The sequence below is a fragment of the Manduca sexta genome, chromosome 12 (genome assembly GCF_014839805.1).
Source record: "Manduca sexta isolate Smith_Timp_Sample1 chromosome 12, JHU_Msex_v1.0, whole genome shotgun sequence".
In the NCBI taxonomy this organism is placed as follows: domain Eukaryota; kingdom Metazoa; phylum Arthropoda; class Insecta; order Lepidoptera; family Sphingidae; genus Manduca; species Manduca sexta.
This window is the reverse complement of record NC_051126.1, coordinates 12,666,400-12,683,892: the sequence shown is the minus strand read 5'-3', so window position 1 is coordinate 12,683,892 and position 17,493 is coordinate 12,666,400. Positions and strand designations below refer to the sequence as shown.

The following is a 17,493-nucleotide window of genomic DNA, read 5'->3' as shown; positions in this document are numbered from 1 at the left end:
TTGGGGAATATTCTAAACCTTCTTAATATGTTTAGTGGCGCAACATAGGATGCTTAGAAATATCGAATTCTGTTATATATTCTGCATGTCTACCATTATAAACCTTTCCATGATCCTGGCCAACATCACGACTCTTGAAGAAGAAACCGGCGAAATTCCCTCCTTCACCAACCGTTGTGCGTGGGATGCTGGCTATGAGTAGAATCGAATGACAAGAGATGATTATCCAAGTGGACACGATTATGCCGGTCTGTTTATATCCGCTATCCGGGTATATCTTGTCTGATAATTACATGGATAAAAATACCCAAGCATCAAGTTGCCTTCCTTCCTAATACACCACCTATCGGGCGTAGCCATCAGAGTAATATATATGACTTGATCCATAGAAAACTATGGCTGGAAAATAAGTTGAGATATAAGATTCGGCAAACTATTTAATTGATTAAAACAACTAAAACGTGTACCTATATACAATTCATCAGTTATAGGGAAATATTCTAAACATACTGGTGAAAAAGAAATGCAAAAATCATTACAAATAAATTGTAATAACTCTATTTGGGACTTCGAAACAGATTACTGTTATATTCCCTCAACGGTCCATATAAAAATGAAAATCGCAGTTATTTTTTTGTCTAAAACTATTTAATAATTTAAACTTTATGTATAATTTTATGGCAGTAAGAATAAAACAAATTATTTTAAAAAGCTCGTACCATCCCTCTGGTGAATTTATAAGTTAACCAGTTAATTTTCTTAACTAGAAAAGTTTTAAAATGTTTGCGGAGATAATACTCCGGTGACTCTAAAAATAATAGTCAATTCACATACACATTCAGCCCTTTCCGCCAAGTGTAATCCGTCCCACAACGTGATAGGGGATGCGCCTATAACAGCGGAGCTCAAATTCCAGACTCCAGGCTGACCAGAAAAACCCAATATCACTTAGTCTAACCGGTAGATCCAATCCGACACTTCAGGATTGCAGTTATGCCGTTATACAACTACACTATCGAGGTAGTCAATTCATATAATACTATATATATTCCCTAAAAAAACAAATAATACTCTGTGAATCAGACGATTTAGCAACTGGCACGCCACGTCAAACATGTCAATACTTGTTTACCGGTTGCCATGACGACCAAGTTTTGCATGACAGTGCTCTGGAGATAATGGAGTAAAATAATTTCGGCTATAACCTAAAACAGATCAATAAAGGCGGTGTAATTCTACCGCGACACGCGACATGGCCGAATCTATGGTAAGCTACGTTTTTTTTTCAATTTAATTAATTCTTTACGTGACTTGGTAGCGCTCCCCCATCATTACCATCGTCTGACAATTCACGAACCATTTCGTGACGTTCTTGCATGTTTAAATTTACGATGAATTTAATTGGCAGATGTACTTTGGGTTCGGCTTCATTCATAATATTCGGAGTATCATTGGTTAAAGTTTTAGTCTAGTAACCATTTCTTCAGATGGATAGTAATTTCATTGCCCAAAGGTAGATGGACAATGCCTAAAGCATTGACCTTGCCTATTTATATATTTTGTTTAAAGTTTAAATAAATAGCATATTTAAGGTGCTGTCGTAGATTTTTATGTGCGTGGTCTCCTTTGCATTTTGTGATTTGCATTACCTTTACTATACAACTATTGACCGCTTATATAATTTTCCATAATATTAACAAAGCAATACACCTAGAGGCCTATGCCCAGCTGTGGACTGCAATGGGCTGATGATGATGATGGACATGCCTAAATATTATCTTAAAAGTCTAGTCTTTATACATTTTATTTCTATTGGTACCATCTTTGTCTATGGATATACATTCTTTCACAAAATGTTGAGGCAACTAATCCTTCATTATCTAAATGGAATCCAAATTATTTTTACACCGTTCTAATGTGTAAAACGAGCTTATACATAGTTGTGTTGGGCCGTTTCCAGATACCTAACAACTGTTCGCAGCGTGACCGGTTTACAGAACGTCTAATTCCTTTTATTTCAGTCTTTGTAAAAACATGGCTGATTACCTGTAGTAATTATAATTAGTAGGATTTGCTGATAGTATGTTTAATTTCTTGGAATGAGGAATGAAAATTATTTAGTGACCTTTGAAATTGTTGTACATTAAAATTAAAGTATTTTTCGGATTTTTTTTCGTGACCACGAAGATTGCAAAGTCTACGAAACGTTGGGAGATAACTAAAATATTAAAACCGCGATAAAATCCGAAAATAGTTTAATTTTAATTTCTAACATTCGCGTAAACATAAGAATCATTATTGTTGTACATTTTAGACGTCTAGATTTGTTTTGGTGGAATTTAGTCACCAGTAAAGAATGGACAAAAACCTAGTGTTTTCAAATCTAAATAATATGGTTACTATTATATTATAGTATTTTAAAGGCGTGTCTTTTTCTAGTCAACATTTGTTTATTTCTAATTCTAAACCCATTTTTGATTTTTCTTAACTTCAAATATATTTTAGAAAATGGAATGACTGATAAACGAATACATCGTATGTCATGATGCTAAGCATAAAGCACTTGAAAACACCAGCAGAACTTTGAACTACGAGTATTGCGTGGAAATCGTCGGAATATATTTCCCTCGTCATAGTGACACGCGAGATATTTGAATTTATGCTTTAATTTCTTCAACTTAAACTATCTTATAGATCGCAAGAATACTGTTTTTAAATAGTCACTTGCCCATATGAGAGAACAAATTATTTTAATAATTAAATATTTCATGATATTTTTATTATATTTTCTACATAATTATGCGAATGATAAATGGGGGGACGTGAGAAAATTATACTAAATATAAAGCAAAAATAAAAAAAAACGAAAATTGAGATTTTTTTTTGTTTCGCTCGTAATATTCTCAAAATCCGTTATACTTTAAGCGACTTATGTAATTCTAATATCTTATATTATTCCAGCGGGTTTCATACTTCATGCACTTATATATAAACTATATACACTATAGTAAATGCACTTATATAATTACGGAACTTTATAGACTTCCAGTGAATTATTTTAATAATTAAATATAACGTTATACAAGCGTTATATGGGTACTTGAACCCGATAGCAATTTAATCCCATACCAATTTGATGGTACTTATTCAGGACCAGCCTGATAAAGCCACCCTTTTGTAATAATTTATAGTAACAATAATATTTGACACTTTACAACCAATGCAATATGCAGTTTCAAGAAATTGAGAGAAACTTTGTTTTTATTTACGGGCTTCTAATACTAAGTATATTTGTAAAAATATTTGTGGGAGTTTTAGAGTTTTGTTTTTAATATTTATAGATTTTCATGCCGTGTACACTATCTAGACACTTCTAAATTATTTTAGGTGCTTTTTAGAAACGGCTGACCATTAATACTTTAAAAACAGACTATCTTTAATTGTATTTTGCTATTGAATAACATAAGAATATAGACAAATTTAAAGGGGTTTTTACCACGAATACTGAACTCTGAAACATCAAATTCCCAATTGACATCTCATGATGGATACATAAACTTTGCAAATGGATATTTGACGTGCAACTCGATCGGTCTTTATCAATAGAAAAATTGTTAAACGTGTACTACTATGAACCGGAATACATCGAAATAATAATAATATCAGCTCTGTATTATATACTTGCCCACTGCTGAGCACGGGCCTCCTGTACTACTGCGAGGGATTAGGCCTTAGTCCACCACGCTGGCCTAGTGCGGATTGGTAGACTTCACACACCTTCGGAATTCCTATAGAGAACTTCTCAGATGTGCAGGTTTCTTCACGATGTTTTCGTTCACATCGAAATATGTCTTTGTAAACCGAACGCTTCAAAAAGTTAACGTAAACGATGTTTCCTTTGTGTAAACGATATATCTATCAGGATCTAAGCGACCTCATTATCGCGTCTTCTCAACGGGGAGGAAATCAGGTTTCAGTCTAATAGTTTACTGCCTTTATTTATCGACTTTGAGCGCATGGAATTTGGGATAAATACAGAATATTGTAGATTACGTCTGATTATAATAATAATACATTAATTTATTTCAGTAAAGTAGTAATACTTAAACTCTCAGTCTGAGTTGAGAGGTGTAAAGGACTACATTATTCATAATATATGGGAGTGTATGTAGCCGAACTTGGTAGAACCTGTATTTCGGTCGACAACGCTTTACGCCAGGAGATATATCTAATAGTGTCTAATTTTAATAACTATTTCATTACAACAAAAACTCAGCTGTGTACAAGTTCCCTGTTTGTGTGTTGTGTAAATGTACGTGTGTATCAGATAATTTATTTTTTGTACTTCAAGCTCACTTCGTATAAAGCATCAAAATCTTTTAAAGTTGAATCAAAAATATAATAATGCGGATGCCGGGACTAGCTCCATTGTAACATAAATGTATTATTATATCATAGATTTGTAATATATATCTTCTATTACAGAGTCATTTTATATGAATTATATTTGTATTGCAAAATGCTTTACTTATTGTTTACTCCTTGAAGAACTAGATGGCGTTAGTTGTGAAATAATAGCTAATAAACACACTGTACGCTATTGTTGTGGATTTTGTTTTTATATTAATTATAATCGAATGAAAAAACAAATGCTCAAATAAATATGTAACATTATTATTTGCATTAAACAATAAAATAATAATAATTTGTTGCGTACTATAACATTACTATTAAAACCAATTAATACCTATAAAGTATTATCTTCAAACAGGGAACGTCTAAGAAAGCGAAAAGTGGAAAGAAAGAAAAGAAATCCGCCACCAAAGCCCAAGCCGACAATGAAGAAAGTTCCAGCGGATCAAGTGGTACTGTATATCTTTTATTTTTTATCTTTCTCATTTGAATTGCTTTAGGATGCAGGTGCAAAGTTTCATCTGAAATGAGGAAATAAAAAAAAGTATAAACTGAATTGAAAACTGTTTAGAAACGTAATAAAAAAAAAATATTGCGATACTTTTTACGTTGATTTCTACACGAATAGAGATAATCTGTAACATATTTTTTATAGTTTTAAAGATTTTAGTAATCTAATTTCATCGTAAGTTATTAGTTTAAACTATTGTACTAATTTTTATATTTGTTATATAATTTTAAACCTCACTAGGCTATCTGATTTCCGGACATAACAGTCCATAAAATTACAAATTTTATAAATTAAGAAAGCAATACAGTTTAATATACCTTACAACTCTGCAAAGTAAATAAAAAAAGTAATGAGAAACAATGAAGTGAAGCTATAATGTTTTCCGTGAGCTTCCTTATTAAAACAATGGATAGAAATGTTCCCAGTTGAATGTTCAAGTTCCTTAGAATCTAATTAACTTTCTGACAACATAGTTCATTTGCCCTACTCGGAGCTAGGTGAGCTAATTTACTTCGAAAAATATCGTGTCCTTTGTATCAAACTTCTCGCAATTACGTGCACCTGAACTTTTCGAAATCAAATATTAGTTCAACGCAGTATCTTCGATCGTGGTTTTGTTACATTCTATTGTACTTGAGATGCGGTCGTTTTAAGATTTATTTATTAAAAATCCACAGCCCTTAATACTAGAGTAACACAATCTGATACACTTATCGTAAGGCCAATAACGGATTTACATTTTGTTTACACGTTTAAATAACAGACAGTCAAAAGTGGGATAGTGTCTCTAGAGGAGCATTTATATATGCGTCTGCGTGTGCGTGTGCGTGTGCCACCATGTATATACATTAAACATGTATACATTTACATAATAATATGTATTATTAAGTTATTTATTTGTATTACATTGTCTTCATAAAGGATTTTTAAGACATAACATTTAAATTTGTTTTTGCTTGTATCAAAGATTACCATTTAATATTGTTTGCTCGTTGTTTCATAGAAACTGTTATTGCTATGAAACATGGAAATGTTTGTTTTTATGTACCGTCGTTTACAATTAGGTCAATTTACTTTTATTTGCGATTATTGCTATTATTTCCAATGAGCTTGAGTGTAATATCATAAAAGAATAAAAAAATAGACCATAAATCCGTAATAAAGAACATTATAATAGTTTCAAAACTGAACTCAAATTTAATAACAAAACATTTTTTAACAATGATAATTTCTATAGTCAGTGCTAATGAAGCAGATGCCGAAGATGCTGGTCAGATTGGGACAGGAGTTGCCACCGCAGCTGTTACAGTGGACCGTGACGAATACTTACAGGCTCATAGAGAGTTGACCTTCGATCGGAATCAACTGCAGATCAAAAACAACATACTGCATCGAAGACTTGCTGAGTATTATAAGTAAGTTGGTTATGCTGACGTCAGGAATCTAGTTGATATTATTGACAGCAAATTATTCTTTATCGTAAAGTAATTGGGTACTATGTCTAGTGTACTGTTCCTCATCTTTTAAAATTGATGTCGCACATTCACTGCTAGATCATATTTTAAATCTTATTAATACGTGTGAAATTTTTGGGTTAAAAGTCTCGCTATATTTTATCTGGGGGAAAAAGTACTCCTTTCAAAGATCTCAAAACATCTCTATATCAAATTTTATCGAAATTAGTAGTTTTTGAGTTTATCGTGTTCAGATACTCTCGGCAGACTTCATTTTATAATATATAAAGATTCTATGTGAAAATTGTCAAGATATATATTATGAACTAGCTGACCCGACAGACGTTGTCCCGTCTTAACTATGAATGTGCAGCGCGCATTCTGTCAATCGCTGACAGTTATTTCAAACAATTGACAGTTATATAAAATGAATATTTTCGTTAAGTTTTCTTAAATTTCCTAATTTTCCGCGCAATTTTGTGAATTTTTTCTTTCATAAGAACCTTTTCCTGACAATAACAGACACAACAACAAAAAATAGTGAAATCGGTCCAGCTGTTCACGCGTGATGGCGTGACCAAGGAAAATAGGGATTCATTTTTATATATATAAATTAGCTGCCAAAAATACATTAGGCTTAGAAGCACCAGAAATAACCCGAAAAGATTGACATAAAAAAATTCACGTAAACAATATTACACGACGCATACCGCATAAAAATCAGATAAAACAGTGTTTATTTTATCTGTAGCGGCCACAAGTTGGCGCAAGTCGCCAGGCTTGTTTGGACCGGGAGAAAACACATGGAACCGTCACGTCTATGAAAGAATAACATTGCCAGTTATTTTGTTGTGATATTTGGAGTTTGTACGGTTTTCATAGTATGTTTATGGTGAAATAATATTGTTAATTTTTGAATGGGTGAAAGTCTAAAGCAATAGGAGTAAATTTAAAATTTATATGTTGATTATTTTTGATAGAATCATAATGAGTACGTGTGGAATGACTGCTGATTGATTGCAAATGATTGGACGTGAAACAATGCAAGTGACGTAAAATGCTGACGTGTTTGTCCAAACAGATTTTGAGTAGTAAACCTAGACATCAATTTTGGCTTTTTTACATAGGCTACAAGTCTGTCTCGTTCGCTCATCGCTCGCGATGTTTCTGTGATACATTGTCTAGTAGGTATTGTTTGATTAGTATTTGCATGGTTTGGTAGAATAAAGGCAGGACCAATTTATTGATATAAGCATGAGGTCGTTCTTTGCGACGTTCCATTCTCATATAAACAAAGCTTGAGTCATGCAAGAGTAACTATATCCTGATGGTAAAATAAATTTTGAAAAACTCTGCTAAATTGGCATGACACTAGTTAAATCTATTATAATAAATGAAATAAAAAGTATTTGCGATATTTACTATCGTGCTATCTATGAGTAATTTATCACGGATAAATTTTGCTTACTCGTGAAGTTATTTCACTCTAATCTGAGGACAGGACACGTCCTTAATATGACAAAAATTACTTTACTACGGCCGCTTGCCTAACGTCAGTCGTTCCAGAGAATCTACACAATTTGCCAAACTTAACCCCAGGTTACTGGCTATATATACTACCAAAGAGACGAAGCATGAAGATTTTAAATCATTTCCTAATAAATAACGAACAGTTGAATGCAAAATATTCCAGGAAGCGTAAACTTGAGCACGTGTTAAAACCACTAGAAGGAGCGAGTGACTTGGAAGATAAGTATCAACAAAAACTGTTAGCTTATGAAGAACTCAAAGAAATGGAGGAAAGAGAAGTTACTGACGTAAGATTTCCTTTAATCTCATTAAATTTGGTTTTTGTTATACTTCGCTAGGAGCGTTTTATTATTTATGTGACATTTTCACATGCTTACTTTGCAGTTATAGATTATTATATATTTTTTTATAAATTTATATTCCCAAAATTGGCACTTATTTCAATTGCACAAAAATCATTTTCGCACTTAAAACATTTCTTAGAAAGATTAAAGACTTGTAAAACGCTCTTTTTACAGTAAACATTATATTAGCAAAATAATTACAGAATACAATTTTAGACATTCTTTTGACAACGTCCAGCCAGAGAGAATAATAATAGAATAGTCGCCGCGTGACATATCTTCTCTTCTGCCAGCCTGCCCGCGCAGCCGAATACTTCCGGAAACGCCCGATGTCATCGGCTAGGATAGCAGCGCGTAACATCGGCCATCCTGCAAAGTGAATACCGTAAGGTATTCACAAAAATAAATTTGAGAAAGTAGAACTGAATTAGGTACCTATATTTTAAACAAATAGGACCCAGCAACCAAATCAGAATGCTCATGGTCACAGACAGAATATGATCAGAATGCTCATGGCTACAGAAAGAATATGATCAGAATGCTCATGACTACGGACATAATATGATCAGAATGCTCATGGCTACAGAAAGAATATGATCAGAATGCTCATGACTACGGACATAATATGATCAGAATGCTCATGGTTACAGACAGAATATGATCAGAATGGTCATGGCTGCAGACAGAATATGATCAAAAGGCTCACGGCCACAGTCAGACAGATTAAATAAAATAAACAGTTACGCACGTTCGCATTGTCAGCCTGAAGTGTTGCGCCACTGATTTGACTTCACATGACTCCAGTCATTCCTGTCTCCAATGATTTAGTTTCTAAGAAAACACCCTCTCCAGTGAGCCAAGCAGCAGGCATAACGAAGTTTTTGTTATGAATGTCGTTAATCGTACTAATGTGCAGACATCAATTCCATATGCATTCCCAACATATTTACTTCAACAGACGTAGACGTTGCCATGGTAACTAAAAATCTGAGAATCTGGTAATTTTAATTTTGGCATTCAATGATTCATCACAGATTTATTCCGATAGTTCTCTTCACATTCGAATTCAATGTAACTTCAAATTATCATTTGTATAATCCCACTTCTGAATGTAAAACGCTCTTTTACAGTAAACATTATATTAGCAAAATAATTACAGAATACAATTTTAGACATTCTTTTGACAACGTCCAGCCAGAGAGAATAATAATAGAATAGTCGCCGCGTGACATATCTTCTCTTCTGCCAGCCTGCCCGCGCAGCCGAATACTTCCGGAAACGCCCGATGTCATCGGCTAGGATAGCAGCGCGTAACAGACTCTTGTTGTTAATAAATTTAGAACCTATTACAAAATTGTTTTATAAAACTTTGTTTTCAGATAAGGTCAAAAGTTCAAGCAGTTGAAGTGCAATATGCTGACAGGCTAGAGGATGCTGAGAAGAAGTTTGATGAACTGCAGAACCACGAGAAGAACACCGGCACCGGACTCATCTACTCCAAGAAGGGGAAACCAATTGCAGATAAGGTAAGTAATCTTTACTACCTGTAAAATCTTGTACTGCTAAAGGTATTTCTACAATCATTATTATGAATGGGAACAAACCTTAAGAAGATACTATTTTTTATATTTCCACCTGAGCCTAGGTAGGAATTCTCTCTTAGGAATATATTATGTGGGTGATTATTTTAGCCCATATATTATCACCTAACAAATATTTAAGTCTATTAAAATACCGCCAAGAAAATTATACGTAAGAGGAATCATGCACTCTGGTAAAAGTCACATAAAAACAAACCGTTGTAATAATTATTATAATAATATAATATCAACCCTGTATTATATACTTGCCCACTGCTGAGCACGGGCCTCCTCTACTACTGAGAAGGATTAGGCCTTAGTCCACCACGCTGGCCTAGTGCGGATTGGTAGACTTCACACACCTTCGAAATTCCTATACAGAATTTCTCAGATGTGCAGGTTTCCTCACGATGTTTTCCTTCACCGTTAAAGCGAACGATAAATTCACAAAAAATACACACATGATTTTAGAAAAGTCAAAGATGTGTGCCCTTGGGATTTGAACCTGCGGACATTCGTCTTGGCAGTCCGTTCAATTCTGAACATATTTTCATATTAATACATACCATTTATGAAATGCTTAAAATATTTACGAGGCTTTCATTCCTTACCGCCGATAGATGAATGCTATTCTAAATACATATACATATACATCGGGTTAACAATTTTCGCACGAATTATCCTTTGTTACACAGTCTCCACGGGCAATATCCGGCAGCTCAATATATGTCTCAGTATAACCTATCATGGAAGTTGTGATTTCCAATTTTTCTAATGTAAAAGATCGTATAGATCTACCACGCGTATAAAATCTGAAAATATATCCATTTTCGCAAGTCCAGCACGTTTTCGATCCTGGCGTGGCCATGATTGGCACTCGGCCTGATTCAAATTGAAGTGTTGTTAAAATATATCTAATGTTAGGCAACGAGATATCCTAGCGTCATGTTGGGTGTCAGAAATGCTGATCAGTTTTGGTGGATACATTTGGTGCTTAATCCATAATGCGACTTATCAAAATTAGCTATTATGGTATTTTTTTTGCTATGAGTGATATGTTCTTGTATAGAATATTTCAGGTTCGCAGTATCATAATTATGTTTTTGTCCTTTGCTAACTTCATACCACAACTCATCTGTTTAACAATGTAGCTCAGGAAACATAAAAGACTAAAGTTTTCATGTAACAAGCAAAACTACAAACATTTGAATGGAACCGAGTGAAGTTTTTTGTTTCGAAACAACTTTGCAAGATGTCGCGTATCCCGGTTAGTTTGCGAGTGGCGTCATAAAGTGGCTGGCTTACAATATTGTATTACAATACAATATTGTAAGCCAGCCACTTTATGAAATATGGAACTACAGTTCCAAGATAAATACAAGAAAAAATAGAAAGAAAAAGAATGATACTATTATACAGCATCATGTTTCTTTCCTTTTTCAAGCTTTGTAGCATATGAAGTCCATACTATATCTATAATATAATTATAGAAATATTTTCTATGCGCTATGGTATACCTCACACACCCTTGGTAGTTTAATTTAGAATTCTTAGGACAGCAAATTAATAATTGCAATGTAATCAAACGATCAAAACGACAGGGATACCTAACGAGATAAGATATCAATGCTAACTATCACTCTACGTTCGCTAGCTGGGCAATGCTTTGGCCAGAGTGATAGATGAAAGACCTAGTCAGCTCAGAGAAAATTTAAAACAAGGTTAGCATCCAGTAAGGTTCTGGAACTACCCAATTATTCAGCATTCGTTACAATACAGAAAAAGATAGGGTTCCTCATAATAAAATGAATGAAAGTTTAAATGGCATACAAAATATGATTCTTTACACATTTCAAACTAAAGAACCGGTGAGATGAATAAATGAAAATGTTAAGGAAAAGTATGAACACAATATGAATGTGAACAAAGGGGTAACTGCACAGCGGGGCTAACTTGCCGGGTCATATTAAAAAGTTGTGCCAGGGTAATGTTGGAAGTACTTAATTGGCTCGCTCTTTTACATAGGTCACTGGAAATTATGACTTTAGGTTTGGTTTCAATTTTTTATTGTAATAGTTTCGTTGTGTAAGGAATCTACTAATGGAGTTACATAGTCTCGAAGAATTTTACTGTGAAAGAAATGTAGTGATAACTGCTTTAACTATCTTGAGCCGAAATATCTCTCCTTCCGTCGAAATTTATAGTAAATAGTTGCTGTTAGCCTTTGTCAGAATTCAATCTCTGCTCATTTTCAAATATTTTACCAGCATCTTTGATGAATAGGTACTTATAAAAGTCCTGGTTTTGATCTAGATCCTCGAACCGAGATAAATAGTTAACGTATGGAAGTTGCTTAGCCCTGGTTTTTTTTTTTCGTTTCGTACCCTGGAATCAACGCCGGGAGAGACCTGCGAATGGAAAACTGGAAGCCCCCGATTTAGCGACTGCAGGGATCTGGTACGAAAGTTGGGAGGGGATATCTGGAGCCAAGTGTGGGGGAAGGAAAAGGAACTCTCTTAGGAAGGGAGAAGGGGAGAAAGTCAGGAAATGGTTGCGAGCCCTTATAGGCTTCAATGTATATTAAGAACCAAGAGGTATATACTGAACTGTGAGCCTAGGGCCGCGGTAAATATCTCTAATTGCATGGGTGTGTATTCGGTGTACAGATCAAGCGCAGAAGAATTGCTTCGGGGGGATACTTGGCCCTGATCGTCGTGGGACCATAAGCATGTCCTGATATTATGCCACAAGTCGTTCATTAAGACGTTTTGTGTTTGTAGATGCCAATCAGATAAGCTAAAAGGTTAATTACAGACTGTACAGCGATTCCTGACGCTCCAGCGTCGTAAATGCGAACAATCTTCGGCGCTGTGCCTGCGGTATATACGAGTGAGAAATGCGGTCACAGAACTGGATGCTGTTGTCAGGAAACTAGAGATGCTCGCGCCTGGACTGTACGTGGCTCATTACGAGCAACTGCATATTGATAATCAGAACTATATGACTAAAATTGAAGGTAACGTATTTGAAATTAATTTCAAATAGGTTATTTCGGTATATTATTGGCTGGAAACAATGTTATCACATTGGAACATAACTATTATTGTTATATCTTGCATGTAATTAATTAATACAGCTATTTTGGATCACGGTTTTTATTAATTGTCTTTATTGACAGACGTCTAAGAAAATATATTATATAAATTACCATAGAGTTCTAATGCATTATTATAACAATTATAATAGTCCTCCGAGATTTATAATTTAACACTCTATTAGACTTAATGATCTCAATCAAGAGTCATTAATTATGAAGTTTTTTCCATACAATCTATACTTATATATACATATAAATCTGGAGAGTATGTTTGTTTCAAAGTGCTAATCTCAGAAACTTCTTTTACTAATAGGAAGCTACAGTACTCTTAAGTGCTATAAGCTACTATTTATTCCTGAAACATTAATTCACGCTGGCGGAGCCTTTTTTATACAAAGGCCAGATTACTGTAATGTTACAAACCCAAAATATTCATGAGAATAGTATAAATTTACAAACCCAAAATTTTCCATGATGATATTTTATTCCATGCACAATTGTAGTTACGTACCTATTCATATTTAAAACAGAGCGCAGACAATATCAATATTAATAATAACATTTTAAAATATAGATACAGATATGTTAGTCATTATCAGAACATTTGATTAAAACAAATGGCCAAGGTACCACCTATCCTTCTGTCATGGTTATAATATCTTACATCTAAGCATCGGAAGCAGGAACGTACGATTTTGATAAGGGTCCTTCGTTTAAGTTATGATTAAGAGACATTAAGTTCGGCGAGTTGGCAAGTTTCAATGAATTCATTAAAATCATTGGGCCGTGCGTCATTCGCTAATCTGACCCGCATGGTCCACAAAGCGTGGGTCCGTGGAGACAGACGTTACTGAATTTCGAACTAAGTTCGTCACTAACATTTACCACAGGAGCCGATTAACTATAAAGGGCTTATAAAACCAGCTTATACGTGCGGCTTCGTTCACACGAAAGCCTTTCGGATTAAAACTCTGACTGGAGCTGCGATTTTTTATGAGGAAGTTACCTATGCATCAATTCGGAATATAATCTGTTTGTGTCCACATATCGTTAAAATCCACACATAGTAAACGGAATTAAAACTATAAAATTTCCTCGGATTAAAACTTCCACTGTCTTTTTAGGTGAAACGTTACTTTTATATTCAAGGTTAGCTTATGCATGCGGCCCATGTTAAAGGTTCTTTCGGGACAAAAATAGCGTATAACACCCAGGTAATGTAGCTCCCTGTTAGTGAAAAAAAAAAACAATTAGGTAACATCTAAGATGAGCGCGTTCAACAAAATTACATTTCCGCTTTATGTATTAGTATATAATCAAAATCCATACAATACTAAGCCTCATTACAACATATTGCAGAACGTGAAGACGAACTCATTAAAAACCGCGGCAAATGCACAGAGCATAACCAGATCCTAGCCCACATCAGAGAGAAGATGCATCATACTGACGAAGTGATAGATTTTACCGAATGCGACCTCGGTGATGCAGAAATTGAATATTTACGCGCTAGAGAAGATCTGGGACAAGTTAAAGTAAGTGCTAATGATTTACTACTTTAGTTTTATATTATGCAGTGGTTATTTCGTTGGTCTACTGTATAAGCTGTGGTCTCTGGGTCTTGAATTGGACTCCCAGGTGAGGCAATACTTCTTTATCCTTTGTTGTATTAAAGAACGAAAGAAATTTGTGAGAGTTCTTGTAATAACTAATGCATTAATTGAAAATTATACTCATTTATTATATAATTAAGGCATAGGAACAAAAATAAAATGCTAAAATCAAAAATATACGCGTCAAAATATACTTCGATTCTGCCCACCAATATGCACTACGATTGTTAGTTTTTCATATTTTCGATAGTTAAAATTCCGCACGTACGCTATAGATGAATGTTTTGAAAATGCCTGTTATTTGCAAGCAAATATTGACCGAAATATGAATGCTAGTTTTCGAATTGGAATTTATAATATTTGTTGATATTGGATATGAATAAAAATGCTTTTGCAGGAATTTTTATTTTTATTCGACTGATAAATGACGGTATTGACGTACCCGGATATTTTAAATTCAAAACTTAGTAAGATCCTATGTTATTTTTGGGTTAGGTAGTGCCTCTTGTCCTTGGTCACGATAATTATATCTATGCATCATCTGTATCCAGAAAGGAGAGGTAAAATTGGACTAAGAGTAGGCTCAGTCTACGGCATGAATAATTTATTTTTACGAAAGACATCGGGCGCCATTTAAATTTCGCAGTATCGGTCACACCTTCAATTTATCACTTTATTTTTTGAGAAGGAAAATATCAAAAAAAAATTATCGCCAAATATCAAACCTAATAACCATATTTTACAGCTCAAAATACCCTCCCACTGAACACCGCAACTTATTTCAAAACTAATAATTTATTAAACGGCTTAATGGATGTCGCTCGTAACGCGAACATTTCAGAGTCGCCGCGACAAACTTCGTTGGACTTTAGAAGCGGAGCGGCTTAAGGCCGGCTTACTTACTAGAAGGGATCTGTTGAGGGACTTCCAAGATGCCACAGATGAGGTAAACTACAGCATTTGCTGAGTGCAGTTTCACTTGAAAGTGTCATAGTTTATGCAAATGCATATTCGGTTTAGTGAGTGGGGTTTGTTTCTTGAATATTAGCAACATCGCTTAGAACATAAACGAAACAAACCAAAAGTTTAGCAAAATAGCTAGTGTCATCTTTAAAATGGCTTTACCATTCAAAATTGCTAAAGAATGTTAAGACAATAGATAAATGCCGTTAGGAGTGGCAGTCCTAGGAAAATAATTGACTATAAATAATTCAGTTCTCATTATCATTGTGGCGATAGACTAAAGTTGGGAGCGGAAAGGACTGCCGAGACGAATGTCCGCAGGTCAAAACACAAGGGCACCTGTGACTTTCTAGAACTATGTGGGTATTGTTTGTGGATTATGGCTTGCCTCAACGATTTAGAAAAACATCGTGAAGAAACCTGCAGACCACCAGAATTTTGAGGGTATGTGAAGTCGCCCAACCCGCACTAGGACAGCATGGTGGACTAAGGCCTAATCCCTCTCAGTAGTAGAGAAGGCCCATGCCTAGCAGTGGGACAGTATTATAATATAGCGCTGACAATATATTAAAACGTTTCTCTTTTAGGTGGTAAAACTAAGGGAGAAGAAGGCTAACCTCGAAGCTCAGATAGCAAATACCACGTGCGAGCTTAGAGAGGCGCGGCGGCGCATGCAAATCCAAAGATCCCCACCAGCACAAGAGAATTCCAAGGAAATGTTATCTATTGTGGACTTTTAATTTGGTTTATTATTTGTAAACGACAGTAAAGGAATATTTTTATTTTCATAAATGTCGTTTATTTTTTTTTATATATTTTTGTCGTATGATATAATAATAAAAATGACTATAAAAACTGCCTCGGTGGCGTAGTTGTATTGCATGTCCGGTACAATAGCGCTCTGAGGTCCTGGGTTCGAATCCCGGGTCGGGCAAAGTGATATTTGGGTTTTTTCTACTCAGTATCAGCCCGGAGTCTGAAATTTGTGCCCGATATGGCGATAGGCTTGCTCACATCATAAATGCGTGATGTTATGTATGTATGTATAAAAACGACATCATACTCAAAATGAATGAAAATGTAGCTGAATAAATTCAACATCTGCAACATCTAGGTATTGAATTAAGTTTTTGCATACATTTCGACGTTGGCGAATCACAAAATTTCAATAAGATGTTAGATCAATCTTCATTGTTTTTGCGTTTCTTACATATTTCAGATCGGTGAATGGTCAGCGAAGCTTATACGTACTTAAGTAAGCTATATACATTTTATGATAATATTTATCTGCTTCGATGGGGTACTTGTTTTACGATACGAACGCAGTGCTGAGGTCTGGGGTTCGATCTCCGAGTTGCCCAGTGATATTGCGTTTTTCTACTCAATTTAAGCCCAGAATCTGAAATTTGTGCCCGATAAGGCAATAGGTTCGTTCCCTATCACATCACGTGACGAAATATACACGGAAAGTAGGTACACCAGCTGCGCCTCTGCCTACCCCTTCGGGGATAAAAAGCGTGAATATCCCATGTGAAATACTTATTACATTATGAAATCATATACACTCGGAAATGTCACGCATGAGATGTTTTTAGCGGCCGTCGGCGCATTGTCGTGATTGCATTCTATTTTCAACTCTTTTAAAATTGCACAAGGCCGAAATTATTGTCAGTAATATGCGCTTGGTGTTCAAGGTCTGAGCTCGTCCAAGTCTATCATCGCTTACGATATTTGAAACCGATATCGGAACGATGTGGCTACGATTATTCCTTGCAATCGATGTCGGTTCAAACATGCCTTAAAATCTAAATTTTGGGAATAACCTCGGCCGCAATAGACAGACAATATTTTATGTATGTTTGGATGAATATAATAAAACACATCAATCGTTTAAAACGTTTATTCTTATGTAGGTTATCTCTGACTAATATACAGGGCGCTAATTCTCATAATAATGTAAAGAGGAAGGAAGTGGTCAATAATGTAGA

At 34.8% G+C, this 17,493-nt stretch overlaps 2 protein-coding genes across 2 annotated transcripts in view; one reads left to right on the top strand and one right to left on the bottom strand.

Annotated features, from left to right (window-relative positions):
• LOC115452130 overlaps positions 1-17,493 on the bottom strand; it is a 318,239-nt gene that overhangs the window by 140,013 nt on the left and 160,733 nt on the right. The window lies entirely within an intron of this gene.
• On the top strand, positions 1,114-16,261 carry LOC115452038 (coiled-coil domain-containing protein 96). The gene is made up of 9 exons (XM_030180481.2): positions 1,114-1,267; positions 4,772-4,865; positions 6,162-6,339; positions 8,072-8,195; positions 9,632-9,778; positions 12,647-12,848; positions 14,289-14,464; positions 15,384-15,488; positions 16,093-16,261. Exons 1-9 carry the CDS (start codon positions 1,253-1,255, stop codon positions 16,243-16,245), a joined length of 1,194 nt encoding a protein of 397 aa, XP_030036341.2. The 5' UTR covers positions 1,114-1,252; the 3' UTR covers positions 16,246-16,261.